The 20,333-nt window shown below is 43.5% G+C and overlaps 1 protein-coding gene across 4 annotated transcripts in view; it reads right to left on the minus strand.

Moving 5' to 3' along the window:
• The window catches only part of GRIA2 (glutamate ionotropic receptor AMPA type subunit 2), a 99,472-nt gene extending 93,323 nt beyond the window's left edge, over nucleotides 1-6,149 (minus strand). For 2 of the 4 annotated variants that reach the window (XM_064449814.1, XM_064449813.1), the window contains exons 1-2: nucleotides 5,658-6,149; nucleotides 5,120-5,260 (exon numbers count right to left, since the gene is read on the minus strand). In XM_064449814.1, coding sequence (XP_064305884.1) covers nucleotides 5,120-5,260; nucleotides 5,658-5,745 — 229 coding nt within the window. In that variant the 5' untranslated portion in view covers nucleotides 5,746-6,149. The remainder of the gene's footprint in view (nucleotides 1-5,119; nucleotides 5,261-5,657) is intronic. The other 2 variants (XM_064449812.1, XM_064449811.1) reach the window with 2 other exon arrangements.
• Between the last annotated feature and the right edge of the window lie 14,184 nt (nucleotides 6,150-20,333).

Raw genomic sequence — 20,333 nt, forward strand, 5'->3', positions numbered from 1 at the left:
TTTTCAAACTAATAATATGTTCCCAGTTATTATATACTTCCCAAGTAATTATCAACTGTTCAAAACCAATTATTTATATATTAAACATGCCTTAATTCTCAAAAATATTTTGATCATGAGAAGCTTGATAAAAGAACTAAAGAAATCGGCAGTAACAGTATCACCTGATGCAGTGGCCTTTGGTTTAGGGTGTGTAACACACGCTGGATAGTACAGTAAGTCTTATGTACAGGAGTTAAGTACATGCCCAGCTATGTGCAGTCAATAGTCCTATCAAAGTCGGTGTAAATTAAAGCTTTCATTGGCATAAAGAGAAAAAAGTCACTACACTTTCATATCTTAAATATAAATAAAAGCATATATAAACATATGAATATATTGAAGAGATTGATAATACTGGTTGATTTAAGAGCTTGATTGGTATATTTGAGGCTTGATTGATATGCTGCTCACAAACTGTTATTAAGTATAACTCACTTTAAGCTTTGTAAGAGTAAAATACATATTCATACTATATTCAAAACTGCATGGTAAATTTTTATTTCAGATATATGGACAAAAATCAATGCAATAATTGCATAAGAAAAGTCTGAAAAGCCAAGTAGCAAAGCCAAAACTGTCGTATCTGTATCTGCCCATATTCTGGATCACGGCTGTGTGGAAATGCTCTGTGAGGCAGAAGCAGAGATGCACAGCAAAGACAGCACTGTCACACAATAAATATCTCAGGTTTCCTTACAGATAACTCTCAGGAGTAGAGGAATGTTTAAAGTTTGCTACAGAGCTTGATTTTGAGGGGAGAAACGTTTTGAGATCAGCAAAAGCACAAGAGCTCCTATTTGAGGCTACATCCTGGTTTTATTGTATCATTTTACTACAGAAACCATCTGATCTTGTCCATTTTAATTACAAGGGGGTACAGAATCTACTTCACATCTGCTCACTGAGCCTGAGAAATGTTTTATAGTGAAAAGGAAATGAGAAGGAGTAGGAATACGAATGAACTGAAATATAAGCATTTATTGAATTCCTCCTTTCCTTCAAAATCAATTCTAATAATTTATTGTGAAATATATTTGGGCTTGGTCCACAATAATTTTAATTTAAACAAACATGCCTAAATTTCTCCCATCTTTACCACTACAGGATATATGGGTTTTCTTCTTATTCTTTAATCATTTTGCCATCAGTATGCTGAATTCTATTTCTTTAAGAATGCAGTCTATAGCATTATATTCCAAAATGTCCGGGAAAACCTTTGCCATGACTACCAAGTTGCAACATCCTAGATATTCATAGGTTTTCAAAGCTCCTGCTTAAAGATGTAATGAAAGGATGTAAGGTTTACGCATGAATCAGCATCCCCTTGTCATAATGTCATGGTGCAGTGATCCCTGCAGAGCTGTAAGTCTTGATTTAAAACAGAAAAGCTCAACACTGGCTCTTGAGCCAGCAGGATTAAACATCCAAGATCATGCATACATTACCTCTGTGCTGAAACTACTATACAAAAACTTCTTACAGTTATAGAGGTTTTATAGTACTCCATAGGAAACCTCTCTTTAGGTGATTCAAATATCCTTTCAGTGAAAAAATATGTGAGTACATAATACAGCTATCCCTTGTTTGGGTTGGTGATTTAAGAGGAAAGGATTTCATCTTCACCGGTTTCCTCTTTTCTTCTTTTGAAGAAAAAAATCTGATGTCGTTGATGGTCAGCACTTCTCCAGTTAGACTAGACTCAGTTACACTGTGCTGAAGGACAACAAAGTCCAGTGGCTTGGACCCCTTCCAATTCCGTCCTATGAATCACTTGCAGCGCTGCACCTCTGCCCCAGCTGTTAACAGCCAAAGAGGTTCTGTTAGAGTGAACCACTTTGTTAACATTTGCCTTTACAACCTGGCCTGTAACCCTCTGAATCACCAAGAATTCTCAAAGAGGACTAAGTCTAGCCTATTTCTTGAAGGATATAACAGTAGTCACGTCACGGCAGTGAATGTTTTTCTTAATTGTGCCATCAGTCTGAAGAAAGACTGCACCATGTGTCCATCAAAACCATTAAGCCTCCTAGTGACACCCACTTGCAAGGTGTCAAACTGCAATTAGATTCCAACAGCTACTCTGATGACCTGTCAACACAGCTTTGCACAAGGCTTGCAACAGTCTAGCAACCTAAAGTAACTATTTCTTACAGATGCATTCGTGCATTAAGGCTACCCACTCACAGAGCCTCCACTGCTCCTCTGCTACACACACCTTCTGGTTCCCTTTAAATGACTCAGTAGTCTTACACTGTTTCAGACATCCCTCTGTGGTACATGACCTCCGCCTCCTCTTTTCTGCAAGTTTAGGAACCTAATTTAAAAGTAGCTCCAGCAGTAAAACTCATTCACCGGAAAACCGTTTGCTCCTTGAATGAACTCTGAGCAAGTGCTGATGAAGTTTGAAGATCCCTTTAACTAGTTTTACAGTGGGTTTTTTGTTTGGTTTTAAAGCAGATGGCACTGTACGCCCCAGTTTCCCTGTGGTTACCAAGTGGCAGGAGGGAGGCAGGGACACCCCCAGCAGGGCGGCAGTGGCGGGCCCCCAGGCCAGCTGCCACCCTGCCACGGGCAGAGGGCTGCATGCCGTGCCTCCCACAGCATCATCCAGAGCTTCTGCGGCCTGAGGCTGGGCTGACTCTGTGTTTTTAGATCAGAAGATGAAATATTCCAATTGCCGTTATTTGTTATTCTTAGGGCAGAAAAAGGTCATTACCTCTATTACGGTATAAGCCAGCCACCACCTTTCTGTGAAGGAAAATCACCATGCTGGAGTGAAACACTTGGCTAATTACTGAAGCATCTTCAGCATCATCATACCCTACATTTTCGTGACCTTCTTTTACACCTGCATTGTTTCACTGTTGATAGTGCTGGGTTTTGACATGGGTGCTTTGTAGACTATTTGGAAAAAAAAAACCACCAACCTGCAGATTTTTCAGTATTTCAAATGAGAACAAGCATAAAGGGAACAGAAAAAAGATGGATCCTCCTTAACCATTTGCGTATGCAGCGCTCTGCAATCAGCTGCTTAATTCTGCTTCTTATATGGCAGTTATTTGCCTTCAGAATTCCTTGCTCTCCAGTCAAACGTTTCTTGGAAGGTAATCAAGAAAGTACTACACTATACATTCACTAGTCACTTAAATCCAATTGACAAGATAACTTTACTAAACTGTCAATAGTGACTGAGGTGATGAAAAAGTGAATACATGTCTTACTGTGGTGCTCTTCAAACTGCTTGAAAATGGAAGCCTTGGACAAGGTTCAGAGAAAGGGAAACCCGAGACGTGGATAGCATCTCCCTTCTGCCCAAAGTCTCCAAGTCCATCCCTGCAGTCTACACATGTCATCTGATTATTATGAGAGCTCTCCACAGAGGGCCGCTAAGCTCGAGAACAAGGCTGATGCACGCTCACAAACACTGATAAAAATCTGGATGAGATTTGAGAAAAGTATGAACGCTTTACTTTTGCAAAGACCACCTGGCTATACCTGTCTGTCTCTACTACTAGTAGAAAAAAAAAAATCAGGCATTTTACACAAATTATTTTCAGGATTTCCTTTACTTCAGAGAATTGAGAAACACTGAAAGACCTGTCTCCTTTTTGCAGAATGCCATCTAGATCGCCACACAACCCCTTACTTCACCAACAGTCCCAGTAACACATACTGCAAACACTAGGCACATGCAGTTCAGGTTGCTGGAAGCCCTCATTACCTAAGAAAGCACGAGCTCCCCAGACAGTTTGCAAAGATTAGGAAAGTAGCCTGACTGTGGCTGGTTATGCGCTCTGACCTTTTTTGACTTCAGCTGCGTGTGCTATACCCTCCCATCCTCATATATGCCTCATGCCTGCCATGCCTCATACATGCTTTCAGTAAAGCTCCTTGGGCTGAACTCTTGCATCACCTATCCCAGAGTCTGTGCCGAGAGGCCCCTGTTCAGCACCACCACACCTACCGTAACGTTGCTAAATTAGGGAAGAAAATAAAAAAAAAGGTGGCCAATGGAGGCAAACTGCTCTCGCTGACAGCTAACCTCCAGAAGTAGCATCCCCCGCGGCTCGTCCCTAGGAGGGACGAGGCAACGCCGGAGGAGCGCAGCACCGGGCGGCCGATGCGCCGTAGCTCGGCGGGAGCGGCCAGCACGGCACAAGGGCGGGCTCGCTCCTCCTCGCCGGCCGCGCCGCCGCGGGGCCCCCGCTTTCGCTTGCACCGGGCACCTCAGGCAGGGCAGCGGGGCAAGGCGGCCACCCTCCCCTCGCTCCGGGAACGACTGCCTCAGGCTCCCAGCCCTCGGCACCGACACGGGCAGAGCCCGCTGCCCCCTCATCGCACGCCTTGTCGGGGGCAGCCACCAAGCGGCGGGCAGCAGCAGACCCCACTGCGGGACATAGCCCCTCCGCCCCGGGGCGACCGCGCAGCACCCTCCCCGTCGCCTCCCCGAGCACCGCATGTGCTCCGCTCCCCGCCGCACGCCCGCGGCCGGGCCCTGCCTCGCCGGAGGCGGAGCCAGGGCACAGCCCCGCCGTCCACCTGCCCGCCCGCTCCCCCGTCGACGGCAGCCGCAGAAGCCTCGGGGGCGGCGGGCTCCCGGCGAGGCCTCGGGGGCGGCGAGGGGGAGGCCCCGGGGCGGCGAGATGGAGCGCGGCGCGGCGTAAAATGGCTGATCGCCCCCGCTCGCCCGCTGCCGGGAGGGGTCCCCAGCGCTGCCACCGCCGGGTGACGGGCCGGCTCCGCAGCCGCGGCAGAGCCCGCGGGCAGCCCCGGCGGCGGGGGGAGGCGCCCCGGCGGCCGCGCAGCCCGATGTAAGGCGCGGGGAGAGCCGGCGGGCGGGCGAGGGCGGCAGGAACCATTTTAAAGCTCCGTGAAGGCTGGGGAGGCGCACGGAGACCCCGCGCCCCGTTTCCCCGGGGCCGAGGCCGAGACCGAGTCCGGGCGCTCCCGCACCTGCTCGGCGGCGGCGCAGCGCCGTGTCCCGCCACACCACACCACGCCACAGACCCCCCACGCCGCACCGACACACACCGGCGCCCCGCCGCCGGCAGCGGGCTGGCGGCGTTGCGTTACTCACAGGCGTTGGTGACGGCGAAGCTGTTGGCCACCTCCAGGTTGTCGATGTGGGGAGTCAGCCTGAACTCCGAGGTGGAAAACTGAACCATCCCTACCCGAAACGCGCTGTACTCCTGATCGGCGCCCCTCGGGAACAGCCCCCCTGCGGGGAAACACACACAGAGGCATATCAGGCGGGCGGGGGAACGGGCAGAGCAGCGCCGGGGCCCCGTCCCCGCCCGCCGCCGGGGCCGGGCTGGGCAGGGCGGGGGTGCCGGCGGGCTCCGCTGCTCGGACAGCGCTGCCGGCGCGATGCCGGCGGCAGGTCCCCGCCGTGCCGGTCCCGGCCGCCGCGGCGGAGCCCGGGGACGCGGCGGGAGGGGAGGTGCGGCTCGGGGGAAGGCGCCGGGCACGGCTGCCGGGGGGACCTGCCGGTTACCGCGGCGGGGCTGTGCTCGCGGCTACATGACAGGAATGCCCGAGCGGCACCGGCGGGGCTGAGGGAGCGGGAGAGCGGCCGGGAGGGGAGCGAGGTCCCCCGGCGGCGCCCGGGCACCTACCGATCTGTATGCTGTTAGAAGTGACCCCCCAGATCAGTCCCCACAACACAGGAGCCAGGAAGACAGAAATATGCATAATCTTTTGCATTTCCAGGAAAAGTAGAGCATCCACAAAGCCACGGAAACAGCCCTTTCTTCTTCCTTGTCCTCCTCCTCCTCCTCCTCCTCCGCGGAGCCCGCTCCTCAGTAAATTAGATCCCCTGCGCGCCGGGCGAGCAGCCGGCGGGAGCAAGCCAACCACGGGGGGAAGGAAACGGGAATAAGCCCTCGGCGGGCGGCAGGAGCCAGAGAAGCCGTTGCCCACGCCGAGAGCTGCTGCCGCCGCTCCGGTCCTCGTCCCGGCTCCGGAAATAAGGGGGGGGGGGGGGGGGGCGGAGGTGGGGGGTGGTGGCGGCGTGCCGTTGGCGGCGGCGCCGCTGTGCTCCCGCTGCCGGAGCGCGCCCGCCGCCCGGCCCTGCCCTCACAGGCGCTCGCCCGCGCTCCTTCGCACTCAACGAGCGGGCGGCGCAGCCGGCGGGGCGGCGGCGGCGCGCCTGCGCGAGTGGCCAGGCCGGCGGGAGCGCGCCCCTCCTTCCCGCCCCTTTCGCCGCCGCCGCGCCCCGCCCCTTCGCGCGCGGCCGCCGCCGCCAGCCCTTCAGCACCGCGGACAGGGGCGCTGCGGCGGGGCCCCGGGGAGCGGCGGCGCGGCCCCGCCCCGGGGAGCGGCGGGGAGCCCGGCCGGGGGCCGCGGAGGCCCCCCCAGGACCGGGCCCCGTGTCCCGTCCCGACCCCGCCGCCGCCGGGGGACGGGTTGTATCCCCCCGTACCCGGCGCCCGGTGCCTCGGCCCAAACGCCTCCCTCGGAGGGAGCGCGCTGGGATGGCAAGCAGGAATGCAGGAAAAAAAAAATAGAGTTTTAAAATTTTTTTTTAAAATTTTCCCTAGTCTTCATTAGGATGACATTTGGATGTAGCCGCCTGCCAGGTATACCAGAAAAGCATATTTTTAACTGCCGTAACCAAACCAGAAGAGTTTATACGCAGGAAGGCTTAAACCTATCCAGACAATTCATTTTCAAATATAAAGGGCATTATTTTTTCAAGATGGGTTCCAGCTATATTATTTACTGCAAGCTAAATTTAACGTTTTCCAGTTTGGCACAAAGTCTGTTGCTATGCACCACACACACACACGGACACACACACGTATCCTACAGAAGAAGAAGCAGTGTAGCACTACTGTGACTGTGACAATGAATTTGCTATTAAATGGTCTTTTGCTGGTATATGTTTTTTCTTGTTGTTGTTGTTAAAAAAGATGAGGAATATCTATGTAGGAAAAGATACTGATCTTGCATTGCAATTCCTTTTCTTTTCATTATTAAATTGTCTTAATTCTCCTTTCCAGAGACAAAGAAAGGTCTCAAAGCTTCAGGTACTCAGAGGTCGATATAAGTACATATGCTGAACACATAAGAAGCAGGCAGTTTGACGCCCTTTATCCATCACTAATTCATGATGAGTTTAGTTTCATTTGAGTCATCTCACCAGGAATTTCTGTACTAGCTTCTGTCTGTACTTGTGTCATCATCTCTCTCTCACCACAAAATGAGTTGAGCCTGAAAAAGGAAAAGAGAGCGAGCTTTAACACTGTGAGCTTATAGGCCCTATCACGTTGTTTGGGTGGAATGGCAGAGTGACTACCGCCCGTCCTTGCTCTCTCCCCCAGCCTGGTCCCTCCCAGTAGTCAGGTTTTGTGCTCCACAGTAAAACCCACCACTGAATTCTGTGAAAAGAGCAAACGGTGTCACTGAGGCCATTGATAGATTAAGGTATCAGAAGAAAGCTTGCATTCAGGTAGCCCTCGCTGCGCCCTGGATAGTGAGACATTCAGGCATTGACTTTTAGTAAATACTTTAGTGTAATATTGCCAATCTTTAAAAGGAGTACAGAAAAATCGTAAATGTATACTTTTTTCACCTAGGTCTGAAGAATCCCCTTATGTATATAAAATAAGGTTAAAATGCAGCAAAGATCTCAGTTTGAAGATTGTGTTTTAGTATTTTACAATTAAAACAAAAAAATCTTCTCTGCCAATATACATTTCAGCTGTATAACGAACTAAAAGGCCTTTGTCAGATACAGTAAGAATAATTCATGGTGACGCATGTTTTATCTGGTTAGATAGTAAAATACTATTTCATTGTTTATACTAAACCATGGATAAATGCTAAACTATGTTTGGATCCCGCTGTAGTGGGCACTACATGACAAGCAACCTTACCTAAGTCAAACAGTTTATAGATTAAGGTCCTGGACCCACTTTCTGTCATGTCGCCATCCTTGGAGGTATTCTAAAGATGTGTAGATGCGGCACTTCAGGGCAAGGTTTAGGAGGCCTGGGGGTGTGGAACTGATGGTTGGACTTGATGATCCTAGAGGTCCTTTCCAACCTTAATGATTCTGTGATTCTATGACAGCGTCCTTGCTACACCACGTTAAAGACCTACAGAACACAGCAGGGCAGGTAGGCAAAATAAAAGTGACCTGAGTAAGATGTTAATTACCAATTACAACTGGGAGTTTTGTACAGACCGTTTGTGGTGAATTAGTAACAACTGCCACGGCAATCACAACTGATACCACCCTGACTGTTGATTTTCTACTGCATACTTTCCATTACAGAATTTTGAGTGTGTATATATATAAACATAATTTGCAGTGTGTGTGTGTGTGTGTGTGTGTATGTACTATTCCAGATTCGTATCGTCATGTCAGAACATGCAGAAAAAATGTCAAATTATGTGGCCATATTCTACTGTTGGTGCGTCAGAGAAAAATAAAATATTTCAACTGAGATGAGTAAGTACAAAAGGACAGCATGGGCTAATGAATCAGCAAGAAAACAGTTTAATCAGAGTTTAATAACAGGGGCAAATGCTGATAATAAAATAAAGCCTTCTTCAACTCTCTATTTTTTATAACAGTCCTATGCTAATCAAAAAGATGCAAGCAGGCAAAGGAGAAAAAAGAAATTTATAGGTGATAGTAATTTATGGCCGTGTACTAAGAATAGACATACTCATTAACACTGCACATAAAAAATCAGGCTACATTACTGGGAATCACATTCAATACTTTTTGCACAAGAAAAGAAAAAGGATCTAGCAAGAGGTAAGTAAGGACTGTAATCTTAAAACAGAAGATTATATTCTTATATGCATTCTTCTAAATCCATGATAAAAGCTCATCTAAAAATGCATTAGTTGAGAATCTGAACAAAGCATCCACAGGGGGACTGTTAATAATAAGCGTCAATCACTTGTTGAAAGGAACATAGCAGCGCAATAATAATGAAAACAATGACAGATGACAGAAGGCCAGATATCAAATAATAAGATGTCAAACCCCTAAAAAGGCTAAGTGCTTAATCCTGATCCCATAGAAGTCCAGCAGAGATTTGCTACTTATTGCAAAGAATGCAGGATTCCATCACAGCTATGTTTGATTTCATAGGGTCTAATGGATGATATTCGGAACATGAGGTAGAAGTTGGTGAGGAAGCTAAAATGAATACGAGTTTATCAGGAATACTTTCCCTCAGCAATTCATCCTGGCACGGTCCCGGTTGAGACAGTGGCTGCAGTTCAACCAAATGTTCATATGTTTCAGCAGGTGCACAGGAGATGTGGAAAGAAACTTGGAAATGACTAAAGAACTGGAAATTTTTGCCTTGCACTCAGAAACATTTAGTGATCGCTCCATATACTTATCAAAAAGATAGTTCAGGAATGACTTGATGACATGGAGTGCCTGCTTCAGGAAAGTAACTTTGATAATATAAAGCACTTGAGACGGATGCAGTAAAAAACCACAGGTATTGATCATATTCAGAATAGAAATAAAGTTTATCTTTTGTTTTGCTGTTTTAGTAATGTGTCATTGACCATGGTGATCACATGCTGAGCATTGTAGTGAATTCATCGGTCCTGGAAAATGCTCAGCTAAAATCAGATTCTTTTCTAAAAATCCTTGTTGAAAAGTTAAATTCTGAGAAGGCTCTTGGCAAGAGCTCAGACTAAATGGTTACAGTGGTCTCTTCTGGCCTCACATGCCATCAATATTTGTTTTTTATATTCAGAATTATTGTCATCATTTTTCTTCATTAGAAAAAAATCTGAAAATATGTAGATTTTGTAGGATGCAAAAATGCTGTACCAATGTACGAATCCTTTGATTCTATGGGCAGTCAAGAAATTCTTCCCTTCAGAAAAAGATTGTTGTCCTTGGATTTTTGAAATCTGCAGAACTTTTGCAACTACCATTAAATGTAAATAAAGAGGGAATATAAATGAAAGTTTCAAGTTCCAAATCTTTCTTAAATTGTTTAGTCCCATATGTTCGTTCTGGTTCTCAAGAGTCTTTTTAAAAATAAAAAGTACGTCCTGATCTCCCATGCTCATTCTGCTTCCTCTCCTGATTAGCAAACGCATACTGTTCCCATTAACAGTACATATACCCGGGGATGACACGCACTGAGGAATAGCTTATGCTTCTATTATGTGATTCTGATGGTGGAAAAAGCAACATCACTACCCTCTGGTAGAACTAATGTAATATAATTAGTGACAATTGTACAACTTTAAGTTCCCTTTGCTGTACAGTAGCTGTGACAACGCAGTTTGTTACTAGCTTGGCTAACCATTGTGAGAAATTTCTTGTGAATTGGGATTTACTATATTTATCTGAGCTACTTGCATTCTTGCTATTTGCAAGAAATGCTATATTCATTTTGCCGATAAAATCACTTAGGTATATGCTGAACTATCCATATGCGTGCAAAATCTGCTATAGATTACTTCTTTTTTCTTCTGATGAGATTGTAGCAAATTGCATTCTTAAGGCTCCAGAAAAAGATAAACGGAACACTTTCAGATTAGACTATGCATGCTAAATCCATGGTTCTTGTTGGGCAATATCATCCCTTTTCTTCCAACAGTATGAACAACTTCCATTGCTTTGTCTCAGCCCCAAGGAATACATTTCTTATTCCTGTCCTGATATTTCCCTGCCTACCTGCTACCTCTCTTCTTCCTTGCTGTCTCCTTCCTTGCTTGATTTCCATCTGGTTTTCCAAAGCATTGCCATTAGAATCTTTTTTTTTTTTTTTTCTCTCCTGTTATTTTGATTTTACCATCCCCGTTCCCCCTGCAGAGCCCAGCTAATTCAAATGTGTTGGTTTTTTCTTTAGACTGTAACAGCCAGCCTTGATCCTCTCTCTTTTCATCTGCCACCTCTCCCATCTGTTCCACGAGCAATGCCAGCCTTGACTCCAGTGTTGGTTTTGATTCTCATCATGTTCTTATTCCTTTTTCCATGCCGACATCTATGTTCGAAATATGAACCCTACACCCATTTTTCAGGTCAGTTCTTAATCATTGAAATTCCTCTTTAGCCTGGCACCTTTTCTGTCACCTGTGAGAAATGTGTTACTCGTTATTCATAACAAAAAGCCCTTTGGAGATGATGAAGACATCGGATTTCATATACTGGTGGGCTATACTCTGCTGAGGTACGGTACTTATCAAATCGCCTCTCCACCTCAGTTCCCTGCGTTCATAAACAACACACTAAATCGTTCAAAGGCAAATACAACCTGACAAAGAATGTTACAGTCTGCTTTCTATCGACATACCTGTGGTACACTTTTTTTGTTACTCATTCTCTGATTTCTACTCACTTGTGACTTGGGCCTTTATTCTGTACAACAGACGCAGTTTCCCAAAATCTAGGTGTTTTCTCCCTCAGCAGTCACAGCACCATGTGGTGACCTCGCATCTTCAGAATCCCAAGCGATGATAGCGAGGAGCAGCTCCAGGTCCACAAATTACAGCCAGATTGAAAAACAAGGATAATATGTGCCATTGATAATAACACTTTTGTATATGCTTGCTCAAACATTCCTCATGGCTGCACTTAGCATTATGAATATTGTAGGAATTTGTTTCTGTCATGGTAGTGTGTGCTGAGGCAGTACTTTGAACAAGGATTCTGGACAAATACCAGCCCATGGGAAATGGACCATGTAATGATCATTCTTGAGACGGAGGAGGCCCGTTCTCGGTTTAATGCTTGATTCATGAAAACTACCCATAAAATATATGCCTACTCCGCCTATCTTAGCAACCTAGAGAGATCAACTGATGTCCAAATTCAAATCTGATGCAAATCTGATATCTTGACAAGGTCAAAGAACATCAGAGACTTGACTGCTTTTTATATCCCAACAAGGTAAAATTAGTTAATGAACACCAAACTCTTACAGAGAATGGAAGTTCTGACAGCAGTATTGCGCTGCTAGTCAATACCCTAATTTGGTTTATGACCTCACACAGCATTCAGGAGAGCGTTCAAATAAACTTTGCAGAGAGCCTTTCAACCACAGCAAAACTAACGAATCCCTAACTTTTATGCTAAACTCCTTAATCCAAGTAAGACAGCTTCTGAAAATATTTCACAGTGCAGGAGTGAATCTCTCCTACTTAACTTCTTGTCTGAAACAACATCTGTGTGACCTCATTCACACCCTTTGCACAAGGCTTCAAGGCCAAGAGCTCTTTGAACAAGCAGGAAAGCTGCAATGACATCGCTGGTGTTAACCCTGCTTTTGGCCTGGGCACCAAACTGGTCAGGAGCCGGCGCCAGGGAGGGTGAAAGGGCGGTGTGTCACCTCCGGCCCTTGGGGCTCAGCTGTTCGGTAGAGCCCAGGCAATTTGGCCAGCTGTCAACGTAGTGAGATACATGGTGGTAACAGGCTGCTTTTCTGCTCCCTCCACTGTAAAGTAGAACAAAATTCATTGTGGTCACCAAGGGAGTAAATGCAACCTCAATTTTTCTTCTTCTGTAGGGGGCATGTTTCCCTTTTGAACCTTATAGAAATATCAGAAGATACACAGGCATCAGTTTCCACTTACGCCAACACTACTGGTTGCAGTCATAACCACTTTATACCAAACTGGCAATGTAATAGGGTTTCATGCGTCCGCAAGTAACAGAGAATTATGTCATAGGTTCATTTATAAGTAAAGTGTGTGAAGCTGGATTATTTTTTTGTGAATTTTAAAAAGTAAAAAAACCCAACCCTTCTTTTAAAAAGAGACATGTTCGTGTTATGGATTTAGTTTAAACAATGGCTATGTTATTCCAGTAGATTTTATTGAGATAATTTTTATAGTTTTATAGTTTTGACAGGCCTTCTGTCACAAGGAAAAGAAAGTGAAATTTAAGCTACAGTAAGAGGTTGACCACAGATCAGTCAAATGTTCACTGCTATGTTTTTAATAAAAAATAATAGAAAAATTATATCAACCGTACAAAAACACTTGAGCAAATGTTAAAATAATGTATTTTATGACACAAATAAGTAAAAGAGGAATTGTGCTGTTGCAGAAATTACACTATGGAGCTTAAGCCCTTAGCACCATTAATAATAAATTAAGTTGGAGGAATAGATAGAATTGCATGAGACGAGATAGTAATTCCTTCCTTCAGGAAATTCTCAAAAGATATGAAGATTTTTGTTTTGTTTTGTTCAATTATGTACTGCAGTCATTTTACACTATTCTTTGAAAAATCCCATAAAAAGTAGGATATAAGGTTAAAAGGACTGTTGTGATTTAAAACATCAGCTCTTTTATCATTATAACCTTTCAGCAACAGAAATATCTTTTGGGTTCACTGTTTACTTGTTTGGCATTGATAAGTTTTATTTTGAGAAAACCAACTTCTCAAGAAACAGCTCACTTGAGTTATCCCAGAAATGTATGGAATTGTGCTCAACAGAAGTTTATTTTTAGTTCTGAAAACCACTTCAGTGGTTCAGTCCCAGAACTAGTTCACAGCACAGATAAGAGATATTTTTACTTTCACCTCTGCATAGGCGTATCTTCCTAGAGATTAACTGTGATAAAGTGTGGTGTCAATGGCAAGTTTTTACAGAAGGAAAAACAACAAAGCAGAAATGTAAGAAAAAAGAAACTGTTCTTATGAGGCACTTAATTACATACTTTGGACTAGAAATACATCTACGTCATGGTAAATGTGCAGAAAATAACATTATTCTAATTGCATAATTGTTTTACATATAGGCTTTAATTGCAGAGCTCATAGAAGAAAAATTTCTGCTTATAATATTTCTGACATTAAAGACAACGTAAATGATGTTGCTTGTCTTTACTGAGACTTCATCTGTGTTACAATGGAAGGTTGTATCATACAGATTAACTGCTAGCTGTTATTAGAGTCTATGCAGTTGCCACTTAACCTGAGACTTACCTTGTTCCTTGCTAATTGCATTGCCCTAATAAGACGTACACACAGAGATGATGTGCGCAGGTAACTGCGTTCAGAACAATTTTAAATTGATGGTTTCCTTTCATTACAGGTCAGCATACACAAAGCAATGCATTGAGGGCTTAAAAAGAAAGAGGCAAGCTGATGGGGTTTCAAGGGCAGTTCAGAGATGCCAGTTATGAGCACGCCACAAAAACCTAACCTTGAATTTAGAGACATCACTGTCCTGAAGCTAAACCAGCTACAAATAAAAACAATCTACAGTCGAAGAAAGGATTTATGCCACAGCTATGACTATGTGGACCAACAACAGGCACGCTTTTATAGGGATCCATCATACTCGGTCCTGTGTTTTGGTTGTCCCCAACCCGTCAGTACCAGCTGTAGCTACTGTGAATACAGCATTTATGCCTTTCTGTTAAATCAAACAGGTTTGCTAATGTGATCTAAAGATCTCAGTTTCTATAAATAAAACTATAAAAAGTAGTTGCTGATGGTATCTGAAGTAAATATGAGCACCGAAAGGCATTTTCTGGAGGAGAACCCCTCCAACGTTTGCCTGTATTCTGTGGGTCTCCCTGTGGTTTTAGTAGTAATAAGAAAATAGGACCTTAATTTTAGAGGTTGGTCAGCTATAGCAAATAAATGTCCAAGGCAACAAAATGAGCTTACCCAAGCCACAAAAGATCTCCTTTAGAAAAAAGCAAGGGAAATATAAAAAGATCAGAAACTTCTAGCCTCGAGCATGTATCCAGAACAACCCAGTTCTTACTGATGTTTTCAGCAGCAATAGTTCAGGTTTTCTTTACAGCGAGAAGAGTTCGGTTATTTGAGGCAGTTAGGGAAAATCACAAATCTCGCAAGCGCTCTGAGTGCTACTGCAGAACAAGATAGCAGAATGCAATATTACTTCTTCGCAGCTATTGCAGTGCTGTACTAAAAGAAGTCTGTAGTATAAATGTTATGTTTTGGAGTGGAATTTTCTCTATTCATCATCTGATTATTTCATAATTTTATTAATTATAACTCATCTCAATAGAGTGTCTCATTTTGGTGACAGACAATTTGGTGTTATTGACAAACAACTGTGTGGTACATAGGGATAATCAATTATAGTAACATCCCATGAAAGGGCAGTGAAATTAAACGGATTGAAAATGCCACCTTTCATGGGCTCCCGCAATCATTGTTTTTTCTGAACGTCAGCCATGAAAGAAACCCTGCTTTCTGACAAGAGCAGTGCTGGACTTGCGCTCCACCCTGGAGAAGGCAGTAATTAATCCGTGAGTCAGACAGATGTGTGGCATTCACTTCCAACTTTCTGTATACAAACCAGCCCCCAGGTGATTATACCTATAGTGCTGTTAGATTGTTGTCCTGTAAATGAGAGACTCTGTCACCGAATGTGAGCTTCCCACCTCAAGGATTTAGCTAACAAACCCCAGGAAACGTATCCACACTTTTTAGTATCCCTTTTATAAATTTATTTACTAGTAAATAACTTAATATGTTGATTAATTACCATATAGCACTACTAATATTAACAATCTAGAAAAAAATTAGTTACCAATTAATCACTGTTTTTCTTTAAAAAACAGTACTTATTGACTACATTATATGTGACAAAACTTGTTCTGAGCTTGCAATTGAAGGAGCTACTCCAGCGTGTGATTTAATATCCCATGGCCCACATAGCTCACTCTGTGCCGTGGCAGGGGATGATTTATTTTACAGGGAACTGAAAAAATACATAGTATGATATCAATGTGCTTTGAAAATACTTGCAAACCAAAATAGTAATAATGGAAGGGGAAAGTACTGGTAAGTTATTAAATCCTGACAAGCCATTTTCATGGAGGCTTAGTCCTAAGAATGCCATTATATTAAATATGGGTATTTCTGCATATGTACATTAAATTATAAGTGAATAAATGTACCGTTTTAAAAGATTCAACTTCTTCCTTCATTATTCTGCAGATTCTTCTGCGGAATTTGGATCCAAGGAAGGAACTCTGAGGTTATTTTAAGAATCCTTTTTAGAGGACGGAAAGGAGTAATATTGAAGGGAAGAATGTATACATGCAGTGGGTTTGATCCTCCTCTGACAGTAAATCAGGAAGAACTACAGTGTAAAGCCAGTGTACATGAGGAGAATATCAGGCACTTGATATCAGAGGCAGACTACTTCCAGAAAGGTTAAGACCGGGAGAAAACAAATATAGATATCACTACTGTATAACACTGAATTGATTATTAAGGATGACTGAAATAATTTTTATTATTTGTGTCCACTTCAGTAGTGCCCTAAGGCAGTGTATAACATATAGCAACAGATTATTTTTTTGTCCCAGCCATGTCCAATCTAAACAAAAGGCCTTTAGCACAACAGAAAGCAGCATTGTCAGCATCTATCATGCGATGCAGAGGAACGTAAGAAAACAGAGGAAATAGTCTGCCAAACTTGCGCAGGAGATCTGGGGAAGGGACGCCTAGCTCTCATTAGTTACTGGATACTGTGCTGAGCCACAGACCATCACTTAGGTACGATGTTCAAACTTCAGCTGTCCACAGAGCCGTGCCTTCAGTCATGCACTGTGCGCCAGTCAGCTAACAGCAGTCATTTTACTGCTTGGTCAGAGAAGAAATAATTTCATCTATTGAATTCTTGCAGCACGCACTGGCAGAAAGACCGTATTAGGAGAGATCATGCTGGTCAGGCGCAGATATGAGGTCAGTATGGACAAGGCTACCTGGTCTTTTCTATAAAGCTGTATTTGTCTTTTCAGCCAAGAAATGAAAACTGTTGAAAGATTCAATGGTGTCCCATCTTTTAAGGCTGGAACCTCCTTTCAGCCAAAATAATTTATTCCAATTGTCAAAGCTCATCAGACTCTCAGCGTGAGTCTTGCATAAATGGATTCATTCCTGGCTGTTTCATTTGCACACTCCATGAAATTTTTTTCCACTTATTTAATTTCATCAAGACTTTCTTCACAGAGACTAGTAAACTTGCTGCAAGAGAACTGTAATGTAAAAGACACTATCTCTTTCTTATATGCCTGTGGGAAAAAAATAGGATAAAACACAAAATGCTTTAATAATTCATATACTTAGAAAAATTCCCGTTTTAAGATGCTGTTCCTGAAATAGTAACAATATGGAAGCATATGATAAATAAAGCAATAAAGCCATTCTTATGGGTAACAGATAATAAAGTGCTGCCAACTTGGATACACATTTTCTGTTTAAAATCTCCCATGGTGACATTCATAATATTCCATGTCCTACAGTAGTGGTGTAAAATCCTCCCATGAAACTGCAGCGCCTAGGATATTACCATGGCATCATTGTTGTTAGTTTTCTGAATAAAGTACCTCTGTGTTGCAAGAAAACTCATCAAGAGTAAAATACGATGTACACATTATTGCAAAGGCACAGGGTTTGGGAAACGTAGCTGTGTTTTCCTTTGCCTGGTTTGCACTGAACGCAGCTGTACAGGGCAGGTCCTGTGCAGGGGGTCGTGCCTTTGCCCATGCTTCTGTAGGGCAGCCGTAACAACTGAAGCAGCAGTAGATTCTCCAAAGCCTTCTTGGCTTTAAGACCACAGGAAGGGAAGAGCTCTAAGTCCAGAGAAAACAAGTAGGGCCAATGCAATCTTCTCCTGACATTATGCACATTTATTTATTCATTTAAGAATTTTTTTTATTTATTGAATAAGTTTTCACCTCAGGGAAACAACCAACTAGAAAACATGAAGAATTAATAAATAAAGAAAGACTGAAGTTTAATTCCATGAAGTAGATTATAGCTCACGGTGGATGCTGTATATCATTTGCATTTGCTTGAAAAAAGAAGATTGTTTCTGTAATAGCCTGATCCTGAAGCACATCCAGGAGGGGAATGGAAGCAGAGCTGCCTCAGAAGCTGACACAGTCAGACAGATATTTTAAAAAGCTTGCTAAGATTTTACACCCTCCAGTAGGCTGAGGCTAAACAGGATTTGTCAGAAGCTAGAGCAGGTAGCTAGATAGGCTTTGTCAAAAGCAGAAACCGATGCCAGAGTGGTATTGGTCAAAACCATTAGTCTTTACAGTCAGTTCCTGTCACTATTACGCCTTTGAAATAGCCAGTCCTCAAATTAATGTTTTCCAATGAGCTGGCCTTTGGGAGTCAAAGAAACAAACAAATTAATCTGAAGGAATGAGTCTGCCTGAGACACTGATAAATCTGTTATGACAATGTAAGGCTTATTAAACACCGAGAAATGTATTTCCCTAGCCTCTGGGTCAAATGCAAGTTTTAAGGTTAATAGAGGAAATCAACATCTAAAAAAATGTCACATGGGCTACTTTGTTTTTGTATCCTGCTTTTGACAATAAATTTGTGATTCAGTACACTTAACTCAAAAATATAATGCATGTAGTAAGGTATTATCCAAATAATACAATAATCTGAGTTGTAGGGACATAACTAAAATAGAATAATGTAGATGATGTTAAAATTTGAGAATCAAGAGAGTCCCAGGTCTTCTCATATATTACCATTCATCTGTTCTTGAACACCAGCACTGGCTTGCCTTCATGAAGTCCTTCAGAGTCACACGCACGATCTTTGCTCTGACTGTATGGAGATGAAAAGTAGGCTAGCTGAAGCGTATTGCCGAGGAAATAACTCAGTCTTGATAAAAGGAGTGCTTTGCAGAACAGAAAAGCTAAACAGTGCTATTGATTATCATGATGTATGCTACAGCAAACGAAGGTGGAAACACAGGGACTGCCTACACACAGCTTTTCCTCTCAGCAGCAGTCACAGTTTCAGCAGGGATTTTTCTTGCAATTTATGGCATTAGAGAAGGATTCCTCTGAGTTGAAAGGTTTTTGCAGGGGGCAGTGGTACAGCAACTTGACCTGCTATACTCAGGAGGGTTTCTTGGGGCCAAAAAGCTCGAGTTTTCTTCAAGTGAAAAATGACCCCCACTGTGAATATTCATAGAAAGGAGCAGACATACACAGATATATATGAAAAAACCCACACTATCCACTGCCACAACCTAAAGAACTCATCAGGTGGAGAAGTTATCCGAAACCTTCTCCTTTCTACTCCACAGTCCCCATACTTCTTCCTTTCAAAGCATGTTATGTGGCTTAAGCAACTGCCTGGTGTGATAAAAACTCTTAGTAACTTACGTTGCCTTACTGGTTGTTTTCCATTACTGCAAACCATACTTTCAGGCAATAAGGGGAAAGATTGTAAAGCTTCTTGTATTAAAAGACATGTGCTTAATGTACCTGCTCTCTCTATGTGATAGCTAATGGTGCCAGGCAGACTTCAGATTTACCTCAATACTCCAAAGAAGGGTCGACTAGCGAGCTTGAAGGCCCTTCAGATACCTCCCCTGTTTGGAGAACACCAGTCAGTGCTGTTCTCCAGAACCCTGATAGGCACCGATGTGTGGAGAACACCATGCTGAAAAGCAATCAGTGCCCCTCAAAACCAGGGTTAACCTCTGTGGACAACCTGGAAGCCAAAAAAGACTTTTATAGACTTATTCTCATTAGTCTCACTAGTCTCTTCAGTCATCTAAAAGATTATGATCCAATATCCACCATTAGGGTTAGGGACTTTAAACAGAATGGCTCTTTTAATGCGTAAAAGGGATAGTCTTATGACCCAGTAGGTAACCTCATTCATGCTCTAGTGGGCAAATCCAGCTCATTCTCTTACACGTGCATTGGTTCGGGAAAATTAATTTCATTTTTGGCACTACTGGTGAACACTTTTGTCCGTACACAGAATTAAGCATTTCAGAAATCCTGTATGTCATCAAAACCCCTAGAGAGATTATTTTACTGCAGTATCTTTCACATCACCAGTGGGAAAAAAATAATTCAGTTCTAGCACACAGTGCGTCATACGACGTACATCTACATTTCACAGACGCGGGCTGATAAACACCCACACGAGCTAACTTTAAACCAAATGTTTGAGCATAATAGCCAAGGCAGCATAAAGCTTTGTGGGGGTTAACACCAAAGTATATTTTTTCATTTCCTACGCCAGCAGGTACGCTGCCTAGCTGGAGCTCACCGTTACCATGGCTACATTGCCAGCCATCCCCAAGTCAGCTAGTTTAAAGCTAATTTGGATAAGCCTGCATTAGCTGCAGACATTTTAGTGACTGCAGTGTAGACGTATTCATAGCAATGAAGGGTTTTCAGAAAGATTTCAAAATAGCCATGTAATTTCTTTTTTTAAATGTCTGCTGACACTATTACCACTGATGGAATGAGGACAGGTGCTGGGAGGTAGATGGGCAGGCAACTTTCCCAAGTAAGTCAAAATGCAA

This window comes from Phalacrocorax carbo, chromosome 4 (genome assembly GCF_963921805.1).
Source record: "Phalacrocorax carbo chromosome 4, bPhaCar2.1, whole genome shotgun sequence".
In the NCBI taxonomy this organism is placed as follows: domain Eukaryota; kingdom Metazoa; phylum Chordata; class Aves; order Suliformes; family Phalacrocoracidae; genus Phalacrocorax; species Phalacrocorax carbo.